This window comes from Musca vetustissima, unplaced genomic scaffold (genome assembly GCF_032173495.1).
Source record: "Musca vetustissima isolate MV318-11 ecotype Yass unplaced genomic scaffold, APGP_CSIRO_Mvet_v1 utg27947, whole genome shotgun sequence".
NCBI lineage: Eukaryota > Metazoa > Arthropoda > Insecta > Diptera > Muscidae > Musca > Musca vetustissima.
In genome coordinates, this window is record NW_026872918.1 from 91,413 (window position 1) to 107,535 (window position 16,123).

At 33.3% G+C, this 16,123-nt stretch overlaps 1 protein-coding gene across 1 annotated transcript in view; it reads left to right on the forward strand.

Annotated features, from left to right (window-relative positions):
• LOC133321433 (very low-density lipoprotein receptor-like) overlaps positions 1-16,123 on the forward strand; it is an 85,229-nt gene that overhangs the window by 42,104 nt on the left and 27,002 nt on the right. Inside the window, exon 2 of the mRNA XM_061530523.1 lies at positions 15,506-15,628. Coding sequence (XP_061386507.1) covers positions 15,577-15,628 — 52 coding nt within the window. The 5' untranslated portion in view covers positions 15,506-15,576. The remainder of the gene's footprint in view (positions 1-15,505; positions 15,629-16,123) is intronic.

A 16,123-nucleotide genomic window follows, 5' to 3' on the forward strand; every position in this document is an offset into this window, starting at 1 on the left:
ATACTGGTCAAGATAAAAGTTGAAGCCAACCTAAGGGGTTTGGGAATAGTATCAACCTGCTTGTAAAAAATCCCTGAGCTTCCAATTGTTTACGTAAAAAACCTTCTGTCCGGACTTCCTGCAGCTGGTCTGTATGAACTCTATACAAATTTTTTAAAAGGCTCACTCTGATTGAAAAATAGACACTTCTTCCAAGTTGTGAAAAAAATACCTTCCTTCTTACCTATAAATCCAACCTTCAATTCATTTATAAAAATATCCTAAGATATTGTATAGGGATTCCCTCCAACTTGTCCAAAAATAATATTTTCTATAAAAAAAATCCAGTCGCTCATTTAAAAGGCCAGTCGTCTATAAAGGCTCATTTCTGCTTCTATACAAAAGCTTTCCTTCAGGTCTTCTATATAAACTCGTCTTCAGCTGGCCCGTAAGAACTCCTTATGTTCTCCATATCGTCTATAAATGTTCACTTCTGCTTCTATACAAAATCCTTCCTTCAGGTCTTCTATATAAACTTCCTTCAGCTAGTCTGTAAGAACTCCCTACAGATTTTTTAAGAGGCTCACTCTGCCTCTATGCAAAATACTTCATTTAGGTCTTGTATATAAACTTCCTTCATCTGGTCCGTAAGAACTCCCTACATATTTTCTTGAAGGTATCAATTAATTACGTCTATAAAAATGAGCTCCAGCATGGCAATGAAGACATTCTCCATCTAGCATTTATGGATGCCCTAAATCTCGTATTTTAAAACTCCCTTCCGCTCATTGAAGAAAAATTCTCCAATATATCTGAGAGGACAGGTTTTTATAAAAAGACTACCTCCAATTTGTTACATTTAAATAATCCCCTTTCTATTAAATTTCCTTTTACAGGGATTACATACAGTTCTTCCATAACCACTCTCAACCGCTTTAATATCTAAAATCGAAGACGTATGAGTGTTGACACCAGCCATACGCCACAAATACCAATTGTTTTTTTTATTAAATTATAACAAATTACATCAGGATATTTTGCTTGCGATAATTGTCATTTTTTTTTTGTGACAAGAGAGATGAAGGGTTGTCACTCCTCTCAACTCTCCCACAAACTTCAGAATTAAGGCAACTAAAATTGCATAATTTAACCAGGACAAATATTTAAATATTTCCTGGAAAAATTAAAACTATTCTTTATTGGCAAATTCATTACAGCATCGAATTTCATAACCCTCAAGGACAAAGTAATGAAATTATTTAAAACTTTTACCCAACTCGTCTATTACTGCGGTGTAATATCTAACGTCAGTTGTGTATGAGTGTTGACACCAATCATCCGCCACCAGTACCCTATATGATGTACTCAACTACGGTTTTCATTTATCCAACTCGTCTATTACTCCGCTATAATATGTAACGTCAGTTGCGTATGAGTGTTGACACTAACCATCCGCCACTAGTACCCTATATGACTACCTCTAGAATATGACTTACGGTTTTCTAGAAATGTTTAAATATTCCTGGAAAATTCAATTCCATTTCACTAACAAACGTTTTCTGACAATAGTTGCGTATGAGTGTTGACACCAATCATCCGCCACCAGTACCCTATATGACTACCTCTACAATATGACTTACGGTTTTCTAGAATTTTTAAAAAATTCCTGGAAAATTCAATTCCATTTCACTAACGAACGTTTTCTGACCCTTCAGTTCGTCTGTAAAACATCTCCCAATCTTATACATAACTTCTCGGCCACACTATGATATCTCAAGTCAATTGCCTATGAGTGTTGACAGCAAATGGGTAAACCACGAAGCTCATACCCCTAAGGCCAAGAGAATTAAAATAATATGACCCTGCAATTCGTTTAAATAGCCTCCCTCCAGGTTGTCTGTAACTACTATTCCCTGCTGTAATATCAAACGCTAATTGCGTATGAGTGCTTAACCCAATCATCCGCCACCCAGTACTCAATATATTGTATTAAATTTCATTTTCCTAGGAATTTTTTAATTATTCGGAAAATAATTTCAATTGCGTATGAGTGTTGACACTAAGCATACGCCACCAGTATCCCATATTTTTGTATTTATTTCAATTTCAATAGTTTTTCTACGAATTTTTTAAATATTCCTAGAAAATGTAAACCCCGTTTTTTCATCACTGACATATCCATTAGAGCAACGAAATTCTCAACCATCTAATCAATGTTTCCACTTCAATTTCTGTCATTTTATGAATTCATGCAAATCCGAAGGACAAGATAATGAAAGTTTTGTGACATTTTGGTGGCCAAATGATGAAGGGGTGAGGGAGTGAAGAGGAGACATACAAATGAAAACCAGCAACCCAATAGAAAAAAAACAACTAACCCCCAAAAACAGAGAAAATGGTAAACGAGAAAGATACAGCAAAGGGTAGTCGGGGAGGAAAATAGCTAGCTAGAGCACTTCGACACTGAAGGATATTGAATGTTTATAATTGAAATTTATCAACAACTGTCAGACACTATAGCACAATTTAACATTTGTTATCGTATGGCAATAACAACAAAACTCAACAACGACAACTACAATAACCAATACCAATCCACAAAAAAAAGAAACAAAAAATAAAAGGACACTACAAAAAAAACCTCTTCGAACCCAGAAAGAGAGACAAATCGAATGACATTCAGTTACGCCAAGTAAACATGTTGTGTTAAACCCCCAAACAAAAAATCCAATAGCAACGACAATGAAATTTCCATTTGAAGGATTGAAATGAAATCATTTCGAAACTACCAAAATTGTGTATTCGAATTGGGGGGGATTGAGAGAAGGATGTTTAAAAATTCATGTGTGAACAATTTTTGCGCAAAAAAAGTCAAAAGGGCAAAAGCGTTTTTGTTTGTTTGTCAACTAATAGAAAAATGCGGATGGGAAAACACAAGTAAATGAAATGAAAACATTTTCGTCAACTTGGGTTATTTTTTGTAATGCTGAACTATTTGGTAAATTTGTGTTTTTTTTTAGAGGAAAACAAAGATAACCTTGTTTGGTTCATTTTCCGCATCACAGGCATGTTGGGTTCGTAATCAGTTTATTTGCATTGAGTACCTAATTCATGTTTATAATTTTTGTGGGTTGACTTTGGAGTTCTTTGAATTTTCCTAATTTTCAACGTGATTTAAACACAATTCAACGAGTATTTGCATTCGAATCAATTTTGACGGGAGCGTATGATTAATATTATTTAAATTTGAAATTTTTATAATTTGTTGCATATACGTAATGATATTGAATATGCGCAGTGTTGACTGTCTCTCAGGGTGGAGCCGAAGGTCCATAGATTAACTGATGGTCTGAAAATATTTGTAGGAGTATTTGCAGATGATTGCAAACTATTAAGAGGCAAACTGGAGGACCTGGGTCGTCTATAGCATTTTATAGACAAGTTGAACTGGCATTTTGAAATGAGTTGAAGGGAGTCATTATAGATGAACTAAAGGGACATTTTATTGAAGAACATGTTGGTCTTGTAGCAGCCTTACAGAATGGGCTGAAATGATGGGTCGTTTCGGATCGTGGAAACAATGACCTAGGGGTAGTTACCATGGCTGCAATCTCCCGGCGGAAGTTTTCTAAGAAAAAAAAAAATGAAATGTACGCCAACACTTATACGAACAGAAGAACAGGTTGTTCTTGTAGCAGACTTACTGCTTTTACAGAATGTGCTGAAATGATGGGTCGTTTCGGATTGTGGAAATGATCGTGGAAACGATAGTTATCATGGCTGCAATCTCCCGGCGGAAGTTTTCTAAGAAAAAAATGAAATGTACGCCAACACTTATAGATAATTGCATTTTGATTTACTGGCGGGCAAAAAATAATCTGTACGAGCTATAGAAAGCTCTTATCGATACTCAGAAGGGTAGTTTTTAGACGAACTTATTTGAACCATTAAAGAAGAGCCAGACTGGCCAGTAATTAAATTTTCATCTCGATCTGTAGATCTAATTCTGTAGATAAGCTGTATGAAGCTTTACATGATCGGAATCTTTCGAGATATATTGGCAAAAAAACTTCTGAGATAAAAAGACAGAATTAGGAAATTTACCGCTTTTTCGATAAGCATGTGGCGTATAATTTATGTCAACACTTATACGCTGGACAACCTAAATCCATGATCCCCTTGAGGTGTTCTATAGGGACTACCTCCAACTCATATATAAAGGATTGTGATGATGAGCTGCATAATGCGCTGCTAAAATTATTTCAACAAATTGAAGGGAGCGTTTTATAGGCAAGCTGAAGGGCATTTTTATGACCCGAATCCTTTTTGGGACAAGTTGATGGCAATCCTTTGAAAAAAAACACAGAATTTGGAATTTGAAGGTTTTTCTGCTATCATGTGGCGTATGATCTATGCCAATACTTATACGTAATTGAATTTTGTTTTTTAATTAGCGGGCTCCAAGAAGTTTGGACGAGCTATATGCAGTTTTTGGGCAAGCTGGCGAGAGTCTTCTGTAGACAGCAGAAAGTAGTCTCTATAGTTGCCAACAAAGGTACCTTCTTCTGAACGAATTCTCAATTAAACACCAGAACAATTGCAGGGTTATTTACATACGAACTGAAGAAAGTTTTATATATGACCAGAAGGGTGCTTTTTTAGAAGATTTCATGCCATATTCCATGTCAATGGACGTGCTGAAGGACCATCCAGGCTGGTGTGACAATGAGTCTAATTCTGTAAATGATCTGAAGGTAGTTTTAAGATCACAACATGTCGGGCGAATGATTTTTGTACGAGTTAGACTAACCTGTGAGTCTTTTTCTATAAACTGAAAGGTCAGAGACTGAGCAGAGCAGTGAATCTATTTCTATTTTTTCTGACGGGAGCATCCTGAAATAAATGAAAACCAGTGAGCGGAGCAGTATAGTCGGAAGGGGCCGACTATATGATACCTTACACAACTTCCACGAAAATCGAACTTCCTGTTCTTCTATATTCTGAGCTTGGGAAATATTTCGCGAAATTTACACCCTCTTGCAAATGTTTTCGGTCCAGTTCATCCCAAAATTATTATCTGATCATCACCGAAAATTATAGGCGTTGTCCTTGACCATACCTGGATCCCCATGAAAAATTTCAAAATATATTACCGCCCTCTAGTGTGGTAATGGGTTACTAAATAATATCTGAATACGCAAGCACCTGTAAATACTTAAGTGTAACTCCCACACCCGATTACATAGGACAATAAAATTGGTATCAATTTAAAGATCGACCACTCTTCTTGTATGTATTGTCAACTTCTCGGGTCTATATCCTCCAGGGGTAAATATATACGCTATAGATTACAAATTTTGTAATTTTTCACACAGAAGTCAGGGTCCATTTGACCTGCAAAATATTGGCCGATCTTTATCAAAATAGGCATGTTTATTCTTTGGCCCGATCCCCTTCTCCATGTAAAATTTCGCGATGTTTGGGTCATGGAGCGACCAGAAAATCAGACAAAAATGAAATTTTTGGTCCATTTCATCCCCTAAATAGTAACCAATCTTTACCGATCTTTCATTGGGCAGAACCCATCCTACATGCAAAATTACGTGAAGATTGGTCCACAACTGTGGCCTGTATCGTGTTTACAAATTATAATGGACAGACGGAAGATCCTTATACTTAAAAGTGGGTCTAGGATCAATATTTCGCGGCGTTACAAACTCTTGGATCTGCACAAAGCTATAATACCCTGACAACAAAGTTGTGTAGGGTATAAAAACTAATTTGATAATACTTGCGAACGACTTACGTCAACACTTGTACGCTACGTCTATAAACAGAAGGATCAGATACTGGTTAGTAAGTTTATTTATACAGACGAGCTGAAGGTTCAGAGCGTGCTGAAAATTTTTTCTAATTGCGCGAATCTCTTGAGTCAAGCTGTCGGCAGCTTTCTGAGATAAACAAAAAAAACTAAAGCTGAAAATAGTGGCGTATGATTTATGTCAACACTTATACGCTATGTCAGAGACTGGCCAATGAGTCTATTTCTGTAGGCTCAAGGATCAGAAGTGCCAGAGCGAGCTGAAGATTTTTTATCATCGAAATCTCTCTGAGATAAACAAACGATTTAATTTGGGAATAGTGGCGTATGATTTATGACAACACTTATACGCTAATACCTTTGGAGTTTCTATTGGCGGACTCAAGCAGACTTTTTGGTGAGCTGAAGCATTTGACGGCAGCTTTGTGACATAAACAAAAACCTAAATTTCAGAATAGTGGCGTATGATTTATGCCAACACTTATACGCCATTGCATTTGTAGTCTTTATTGGCAGACTCAAGAAGACTTTTTGATGAGCTGGATGAAGTTTTACGACCCTGAAGAAAGTCTCTATATATGAGTAAAAGAGGGATTTAATAGATGAGCTGATTGGAGTCTTTAGACCCATAGGGGCCAGTGAACCTAATTCTATACACTAGCTGAGGGGAGTCTCTTGCCACGCTGGCTGGTCAGTGAGTCTATGTATATATATATATATATATATAAGCTGAGTTGGGTTTCTAGCCAGACTGATTTTTCAGTTAGACAATTTTTACAGTCGAACTTAAGCCTTGGTGACCACGGACTCTATTTACAGAGACAAACTGACGCCTGTCTAGCTGGCTAGTAAGTCTCCAGTGTAGTCAACCTATAATCAATACGAAGGCAGCCTGAATAGCTGGCGGGGTATTGAAGGGCTGAAGCCAGCTGGGCTTGAGTCTATATCTATTGGACTCGAATACACCTTCGAATATATTCTTAATTATTCCACAACTCTTAAAAAAATCAACCGAACTGAAAAAAATGTCTTTCCTTGCATTACTTATTACTTGCTGACAAGTCAACTTTATTTTTATTCAGCCTCTGTGTAATTAAAATTAATAAAGCAAATGTCACTGCTCAGCTTCATGCTAATGAATAAATATATATATATATATATATATATATATTTACTAAATGGCATACTCTCGCATACCAATTAAATATTTTCTTTCGCTTTCGACGGCTGTTACTTTTACTTCTTCATTTATTCATTCTGCTCGACAACCTTGGCTTGCATGAAAAAGACAAACAGTTGATGGTGGGTAGAAGAACTGAATGAATGAATAAATACCAGAGCAAATATGAAACATTACAAAGCAAATATTTTATAAGTAAATACACGTTTTTTTTTTTTCTTTCATTGCGTTACGTACAGTGTCTTATTAATTTTTGATATTTTACATCAACATTGTGGCAGATGCGTACATATCTTCCAGTTCGTACAACATAATTTGTTATGGCTGCCATGAGGAATTTGAGGGAGGAGGAGGAGGATGTGGTAGAATTCACTGCTTGTTGAAATATAAAAATTATCATAAAGATATTTCTTCGCAGTTTTCGTTCTCTCCTTTATGTATTCCGCTCTTCTTCTTCTTCTTGGAGTCTGAGTAATTAAGAATAAAAACTATTTCAGCCACTTTTAATAGACTACTCTGCTGCTGCTGCTGCTGCTCTTCATCTTCCTAAGTTCCAACACTTTGTAATGAAGCTGTCATCTCATCCTTGCTTCAATATAGAATTAGAAATTTCATCTGCTTCTTCTTCTTCATGGTAATGTACGCGTAATTTCCTTCCATCAAGCACTACCACTTTTAATTTGGTAAAACAAATTTCACCTAAAGCTGGAAAATATTTTCTAGTAATTAATTTTCGAAATCATTACTTGCTCTGCAAAAATGTAACTAATAGTTATGATGGCAGAAGTTTATTATTATTACAGTGGAGCAATAAAAAGCAAAAAAAAATAAATAAATAAATTAAAATGTATGACCTTCAGACATTTTTAAGAAATAATAAAACAAACCTTAGAGACGTATACTTATTTTTAATCTAAGGAAAATATTTAATATTACTAATACGCAATATGCTCGCATATTAATACTAATCATACGCCACCTGTATCTCAGCCCCGTTGTATGTAGGAAGGTAGTTATCTCCCTTTTCTAAATTAGGTCTCAGTAGTTTATTATTGCGTTTTCATCAAGGCCACCGAAAATAATATTACTAATACGCATACTGTTACATTATTAGCAATAATCATACGTCACTCCTGCCACAACTTCTTGGAATTATTATTAATTAACTCGTACATTGCACATTCATGTATCTTTAATTTACGATCCAAGAGAACGGAGAATTTCATCAAACTATTCATATCTTAATCAAATACAAGGATAGTAAATATTGAATAGCTTGTAGTATGTTATCCTTATACATCTTGTATCAGTGAATATTAAATTGAAATGACCGGAGAAAATTATTGAAAAGTTATGTGAGGAAAATACAGTTAATTGAAATTAAGTGAAGCTTAAATTTGAATACATGACAAATTAATAAAAATTTAACAGGACAAGAGTTTTATGCCCAAGATGAATTCTGTATTTAAAGACAATTTAAATGAAGTATATATAACAGTGACAAGCTGAAGGCCAAGGATTAGCAGGATGAGTGAGTCTATTTCTAAAGACAAGCTGAAGGGTCAAAGCAGACTGAAACAAATTTTTTTTTATCACCGGAATCTTAATATGAATATAGTGGCGTATGATTTATGTCAACACTTATACGCTACTTCGACAAACTAAAGTCTCAGAGACTGAGCAGTGAGTCCATCTCTATTAACTGAAAGGCCAGAGTCAGCCGAAGTGTTTTATCACCGGAATCTCTTGACACAAGCTGACAAGAACTTTCTGAGATAAACAAAACAAAAACTGAATTAGAGAATTATAGCGAAATATTTTGTAGATGGTTTGAAGTGAGTCTAAGTATCTATAGACTGAAGGGCAGGAGACTGACCACTAAGTCTAGAAGAGCTGAAGGGTCATATCGGGCTGAGATAAAGTTTTAATCACCGGAATCTCTTAAGACATGCAGAGACGGGAACTTTCGGAAAAATCTGAATTTGAGAAAGGTGACGTATGATTTATGTCAACACTTATACGCTATTGCATTTGGAGGTTTTATTGGCAGAATCGAGTAGAATATTTGGGCTAAGCTGAATGCATTTTTACGACCTAAAAATCTCTTGAGACAATGAGAGACGGGAGCTCTCAGATATAAACAAAAGAATTGAATGTTAGAATAGTGGCGTATGATTTATGTCAACACTTATTAGCTAAGTCTTTAAACAGAAGTGTCAGAGACTGACCATTGAGCCTTTAGTGGCGTATGATAAATGTCAACACTTATACGCTACTGCATTTGGAATTTTTATTGGCAGACTTAAACAGACTATTTGGGCTGAACTGAATGCATTTTTACTACCAGTGCGTTTGATACTGATTTTTTTTAATTTCAAATTTTGGAATTACTTTTGGTGTTTTCTTAAAACTCCTTTACGGTTCCCTATATTCCGTAAAGGTGCCCTGTGATTAATAATAATACAGTGCTGTTGGTCGTATAAATGTTATTACTTATTGTATTTAAAATATTACTAATTCGTACTGTAGATTTAATTTGAATACTGAAAAATTCTGTGCCAATGTTGTTTGAAATTTAAAATCAGATTTTTTTATTAAAAAAACAAAGCGTTAAAACTTCAAACTTTTTATCGAATATCGATAATCAGAATATTATTGAAACAAATAAAAAAAATATATGGCCAGCAAAGGCCAAGCAACAATAATAATAAACTTTGGATAATGACTTTCATATATTGAAAACAGAAACTGAAAGAAACACACAGGATATTATTTGAATTGAAAGTGATAATAGAAGATTATTTTATAAAATTTGAATCCAATGTCCGTCCCAATCAATCAATTCTCAATTGATTCTTTTCCTTTTTACGGAAAGTCCCTAAAATTTCTTTTTTACGGAAAGTCCCTAAAAATATGTTAAATTTTATTTAATTTTCATAAACTCGGTTATCATGACGTATGATTAATAATAATCCAGTTTTGTGGTGCGTATGAATCTTATTATTTATTTAAAATATCGGAGGTTTTATTATATATATATATATATATATATATTTCCATATGTTCACCATGTAAATGAATACTACTCTATGGGGCGGTACCCAAATAATGCATGAAAATTTCCAGCTTTAGTTGGCCTTCAGCTCATCTGTTTATATATATTTTCTTCAAGGAATTTTCAGGACGCCTACGGAAATGCATATCGTTTAATCTTCAGTGTAATGCAGTGTTGTTGGGCGTATTAGTATTTTTAATTATTATATTCAAAATTATTCTCACAGTGAATGCAATGACATAAAATATTGAGATATATATTTTTTATTTAATTTGACATGAAGAATATTGAATTTCAAATATGACTGTGAAAAGTAAATTCACCGGTCAAACTGACTTCAGGGCGTCTAGGGAAATCATTGACCTTACATATTTAGACATTTGAACGCTATGGCGTATGATTAATAATAACGCAGGGCTGTCGGGCGTATGAGTATTTTTAATTATTATATTAAAAATCATTCTCAGAGTGAATGAATGAATGGTCAGATGGGCCTCAGGACGTCAAAGGAAATAAAAGCCATTAAATTTTTAGAAATCTGAACGTGATGGCATATGATTAACAATAATGCAGTGTTGTGAAGCGTATGAATATCATTAATAATTATATTTAAAATATTACTTATTCCCACAGTACAGATTGAAAGTTACCATGGGAGTTTTTTTTTTTTTTTTTTTTGAGTATATTTTCCCAGGGCACACCATGCAAAAAATAGCATGCCAGCATTCAAGTAATCCTTCCACTCAACGGTTCGAAGAAAAATATGAAATACTGATTGTATTTCCTATCTCATTAATTTTCATTTGACTTCGGAAATATTCCAATTTGCATTAATTGTTAATTATAGATTGCCATTATTGTAAATACCCTTTGTTTTATATAATTTTGCATATATTTGTTTGTTTTATTATATTTTAATGTTTCATTATCTTCCGTAAATGTTTGATCCTTTGCGTGGTAATGTTTTTTTTTTTTTTTTTTTTTTTTTTTGCTGTTATTATCCCATTTGCCTTCTGCCTTTATTTTTATTATAATTGCGTTGATAATTAGAAGCAATTAAAATGATTTTATTATCTTTAATTTTGTAACATACTGACTTAATTGGATCATCAGGCAAATATTATATGTGCAAACATATGTGTGAGTGTATGCATATACATATGTGTATAATTAGAATGGTATGAAGCATTAAGATAAACAGAATTATTGGAAAAAACCCGGCATTACAATAATTTTTCGTAAATGGTTATTAAAACACGAACGCACATACAAACACACAGTTATCGATGCTAATTTAATGATTATGTAATTTGCGGAAATTGTGAGAATCGGAATATGTTATTAAACTAGGTTAAGGGTAATGTGGGGGATGTAGGCCTCGTGCCCTTTGTCATAATAATGAGTTTTCATGACTGAAATAAAAATCAAAATTGTTATCATTAATGGAATCTAATACCTACATAAATTCCCAAATGTTTATTTTTTGCCACTCCACTCTTTATGTTTTCTCGGCTTGTGAGATCGTCATCCTCATCCCCCCACCCCCCATGGTTTATCTTTTCCCACCAAACTCGTTAAGCTATTGCGACTTGAGAATTTTTGCTATCTACCGTACAGCTGCCCCTTAAAGTGCCAATAAATTCTTTAAAGGTCATAAACAACAAAACTTCCATAAACCAAACAAAAACATAAATATTTTTTGTTGTGTGTGTTTTTTTTATATTTAAGATGGACATTGTAGCCAAAGAAAAAAAAAAACTCATCAAAACTTAAATATCAATAAAAAGGGAAAACGAAAAAAAAAACAAAAAAATATTTTACAACTCCATCATCACGATGAAAAAAACACGCTCAAACAAATAAATACAAAGAATGAAAATTAAAAAAAAGTAAAAAAATATAGGCCATTATCTGTTCGAATGTCAAGCACTCAGGGCCCAAGAACTTTATGGCAACGATCCCTTGAGAAAAAAAAACCTTTTTTTATTGTTTTTCAAAAAAGGTCATTACAAAAAAAACGCGGCATTGAAGAACAACACACCATTTTATAAGTCATGAAGGCAAAAAAAAAAAAAAATTGTGTAATATAAAAAACAGCATTAAAACTTGAAACTTTTTAATCGAATATCGATAATCAGAATATTATTGAAAAGCATAAAAATATATATATGGCCAGCAAAAGGCCAAGCACAAAAACAACAATAATAATAAACTTTTTGAAATGACTTTCATAAATTGAAAACAGAAAGTGGTGGTAAAACACACAAGGGTATCATTTTTGGGAAAGCGGGAAATGAAGTTAGCAAGGAGGATTTTTTATTAGATTTGATTCCCATTTCCCCTATGTATCAAAGCCCCTAAAATATGTTAAATTTTATTGAAACAGAGGTGGAATCCTTAAATTTTCATAATCCCGGTTGCTATGGCGTATGATTAATAATAATACCGTGTTGTGGTGCATATGAATATTATTGATAATTTTATTTGAAATATTTCGCATATATAATAATCACATGGGGAGCTATGTTTAGGACATACAAAAAAATATAAAGTTTTAATATGAATTGGGAAATTGGAAAAATGTTTGAATGAAGGTTTGGTCCAATTTGCATCATTTAGAATTTGCAATGGAAACCCCTAAAAGGATGTTATGTTTTATTGGAGCAGAGGTGAAATCCTACTCTCGGTTGTGCTGGCGTATCCAATTTAGTCGGAAACCCCTAAAATTATATTGAATTTAATTGAAACAGTGGAATCCTTCAATTTTCTTACAATAGGTTTCGATGGCGTATGATTAATAATAATACAGTGCTGTGTGGCGTATGAATATTATTAATAATTTTATTTAAAATATTTCGCATACTCACATGGGCAGCTATGTTTAGGAAATACAAACGTATAGTTTCAATATTATTTGGGAAAAGGGAAAAATGAAGATGGTGAAGGAAAATTTTTTATTTAATTTTGAAAAAATAGTTTGTCCAGTTCGCATCGTCTTTATTTTGAAATGGAAACCCCTAGAAATATGTTAAGTTTTTTTTTTTTGGAGCAGAAATATTCCGTATACTCGCAGTACATGTTATTAAATCAAATGGGGAGCTCTCTTTAGGAGATAAAATCAATACACTTTAAATATGAATTTTGAATCGTAAAGAAATCTCACTTAGTGAAGCCAAACACAAGGGTATAATTTTAGGAGAGGAAAAAGATGTAAGTACGATTTTTATTTAATTCGAATGGCTGGTATTTTGTCCCATTTAAGCCCATACTCATTTTATATAATTCAGTTTTGACTTAGAAAACCCTAAATATTGTTGAAACAGAACTGAATTTCATTGTCATTCATTAGTTTTTCCCCACATAGTGTTGTGCTGGCGTATGATTGATAATAATTGAAGTTCTATGAGGCGTATAGATATTAGGGCTTGTTATACTATTAAAATATTGCTCATACTCACATTGAATGAGTATTGAGATATATTTTTTTAGCCTTGAAGAATATGGAAATCGAACCCTGACCGTTAAAAATTCTGCCTCGTATCCACTGAAATAAACGTTCATACATTCGAATCTAATGGCGTATGATTAATATTAATAAAGTGTTATGGGGCGTATGAATGTTATTAATTATAATATATTTGAAATACCCTGCTCATAGACAGAATTAAATGAAATGATGAGTTTGCAATTTATATTTTCTTTAGACATACAAAAATCTGAAATTGTATTTGAAATTAAGTTCTTGAAAAATTCCCTGTCGTGAGTTGTTAGTTGTACAATGGGAGGCAACACACACACACATCGTTAAGTTCGACCGGGCCGAACTTTGAATACCCTCCACCATAGCTATACTGAGAGATACTTTAAATGAAAATATAGGGAACATACTAAAAAGTAAACCTATACCGATAAATCTACAAACCGATATATGTAAACCATTATGTACACCAAATAGAAATTTTAGCAATTATTAATGGGGATTTTTCCTAAAATCTGAAAACTCCAATGCGTGGACTGATATTATTAATGCATGGTAGAGTATACAATCCTCAAACTACTGCAATTTAGATTGCAACATTATATGAGGCTATGCCTATAGGGGGACCCATATTTTAGTTTTGTATCTCAATTCTTTCCTCCAGGAGGTATCATTATATGGAGGAGATGTAGTAAATGCCTGCCGGTATACTTCATTATAGCCAGGTTCGACTTTTTTATCACGATATCTTTAGAATGCGTAATGATTACAACAGATGGCTAAATCGTCTAAGAATTCCACACTTTGTAGGGTTAAAATTGACAGTTCCAAGTAACAAATATCCCATACGCCTATATGGGGATAAACCCAACACTCTAAATATTTTAATATAAACCAGTAAGGAAAGTAGTAAAGTCGGACGGGGCCGACTATATGATACCCTTCACCACTTTGGGTATATTCAACAGATGAATCCTAATAGACGTCGCATTTTTAAAGGAATGAAATGATTTGTATTTTGTCAGATATAGAAGCTATATTTAAATCTGAACAGATTTTCACGAAACTTCGCACACATCATTCTAGACCTAATTCATTACGCTGTGCCAAATTTCGTGCAAATCAAAAGATATATAGGGACTTTGGTGCACCATTTACATTAAATCGGATGAAAATATATATGGGAGCTATATCTAAATCTGAACCGATTTTCACGAAACTAGGCAGACATAATTCTAGACCTTATTCATTACGCTGTGCCAAATTTCGTGCAAATCAAAAGATTTGCAGAGATTTTAGTGGACTATTTACTTAAAATCGGGCAAAGCTATATATGGGAGCTATATCTAAATCTGAACCGATTTTCACGAAACTTGGCAGACATAATTCGAGACCTTCTTCATTACGCTGTGCCAAATTTCGTGCAAATCAAAAGATTTCCACACATCATTCTAGACCTTATTCATTACGCTGTGCAAAATTTCGTGCAAATCGAAAGATATATAGGGACTTTGGTTCGCCATTTTCCTTAAATCGACGAAAATATATATGGGAGCTATATCTAAATCTGAACCGATTTTTTCCAATTTCAATAGGATTCGTCCTTGGGCCAAAGAAATGAGCTGTGCCAAATTTCATCCAAATCGGATCATAAATGCGACCTGTATAACTTCTACTCACATTAGATGATATTAAATCACATGAGTAGATTTCAATTTATATTTTCTTTAGACATAAAAAAATTATACATTGAATTTGAAATTTGGCTGCTGAAAAAATTCCCTCTCGTGAAATGAAGATCATTAATTGTTTTGTTTATAAATTATTTTATTGTCTTAAACACTTGTTTTAATACACTTTAATTTGGAAAATTATATAATTATTTCTTTTTATAAATTTTGGAAAATTATTTTTTTTTTTCGAAATAAAAACCACCTTACAAAATTATACTAAATTTATTCTCTCTTTCACAAAATTATTTCTTTTTTGCAGAAATTAAGACATGTTCACCCGAAGAGTTCACCTGTAAGACAGGTGAGGGTGAATGTATACCACTGGCCTGGATGTGTGATCAAAGTAAAGATTGTTCGGATGGTTCCGATGAGGCTTCATGCAGTAAGATTGTTTTTCAAAATTTCTATTCCAACAAAATTCGAAATTTGTCCCACTTGTTATTTAATGTCTGTAAAGCACCCAAAAAAAAAAAACACACACACACACCTATACACCTGCAATTGTATATGTACACCTTATTTTTTTAGAGGATTTTTTTTTTTTTTTTTTTTTTTTTTTGAATATTTTGGCTATCTCTTTTCGCAGTAGTAATGCTTTTATCCATGTGTTTTAATTTCTTTTCCTTAAATGGAAAATAGTTAGCTGCTGCTTTTGTTTAGTTTTTATCTTTGTCACATAATTTGGAAATATCCACTGGTTTTTTGGAAATTTTTTAAAAGGAATCAAGTAATAATTATTATATTACCAAAATTAATTTAATTAATAAAAATATTCAAATTATATTTTTTTTTATTTCTTGAAAGGTTTTAAAAAGTTTCCAAACAACCCACTAAGAGATTTCCATACACGTATGCACTTAATACAGACATACGCACA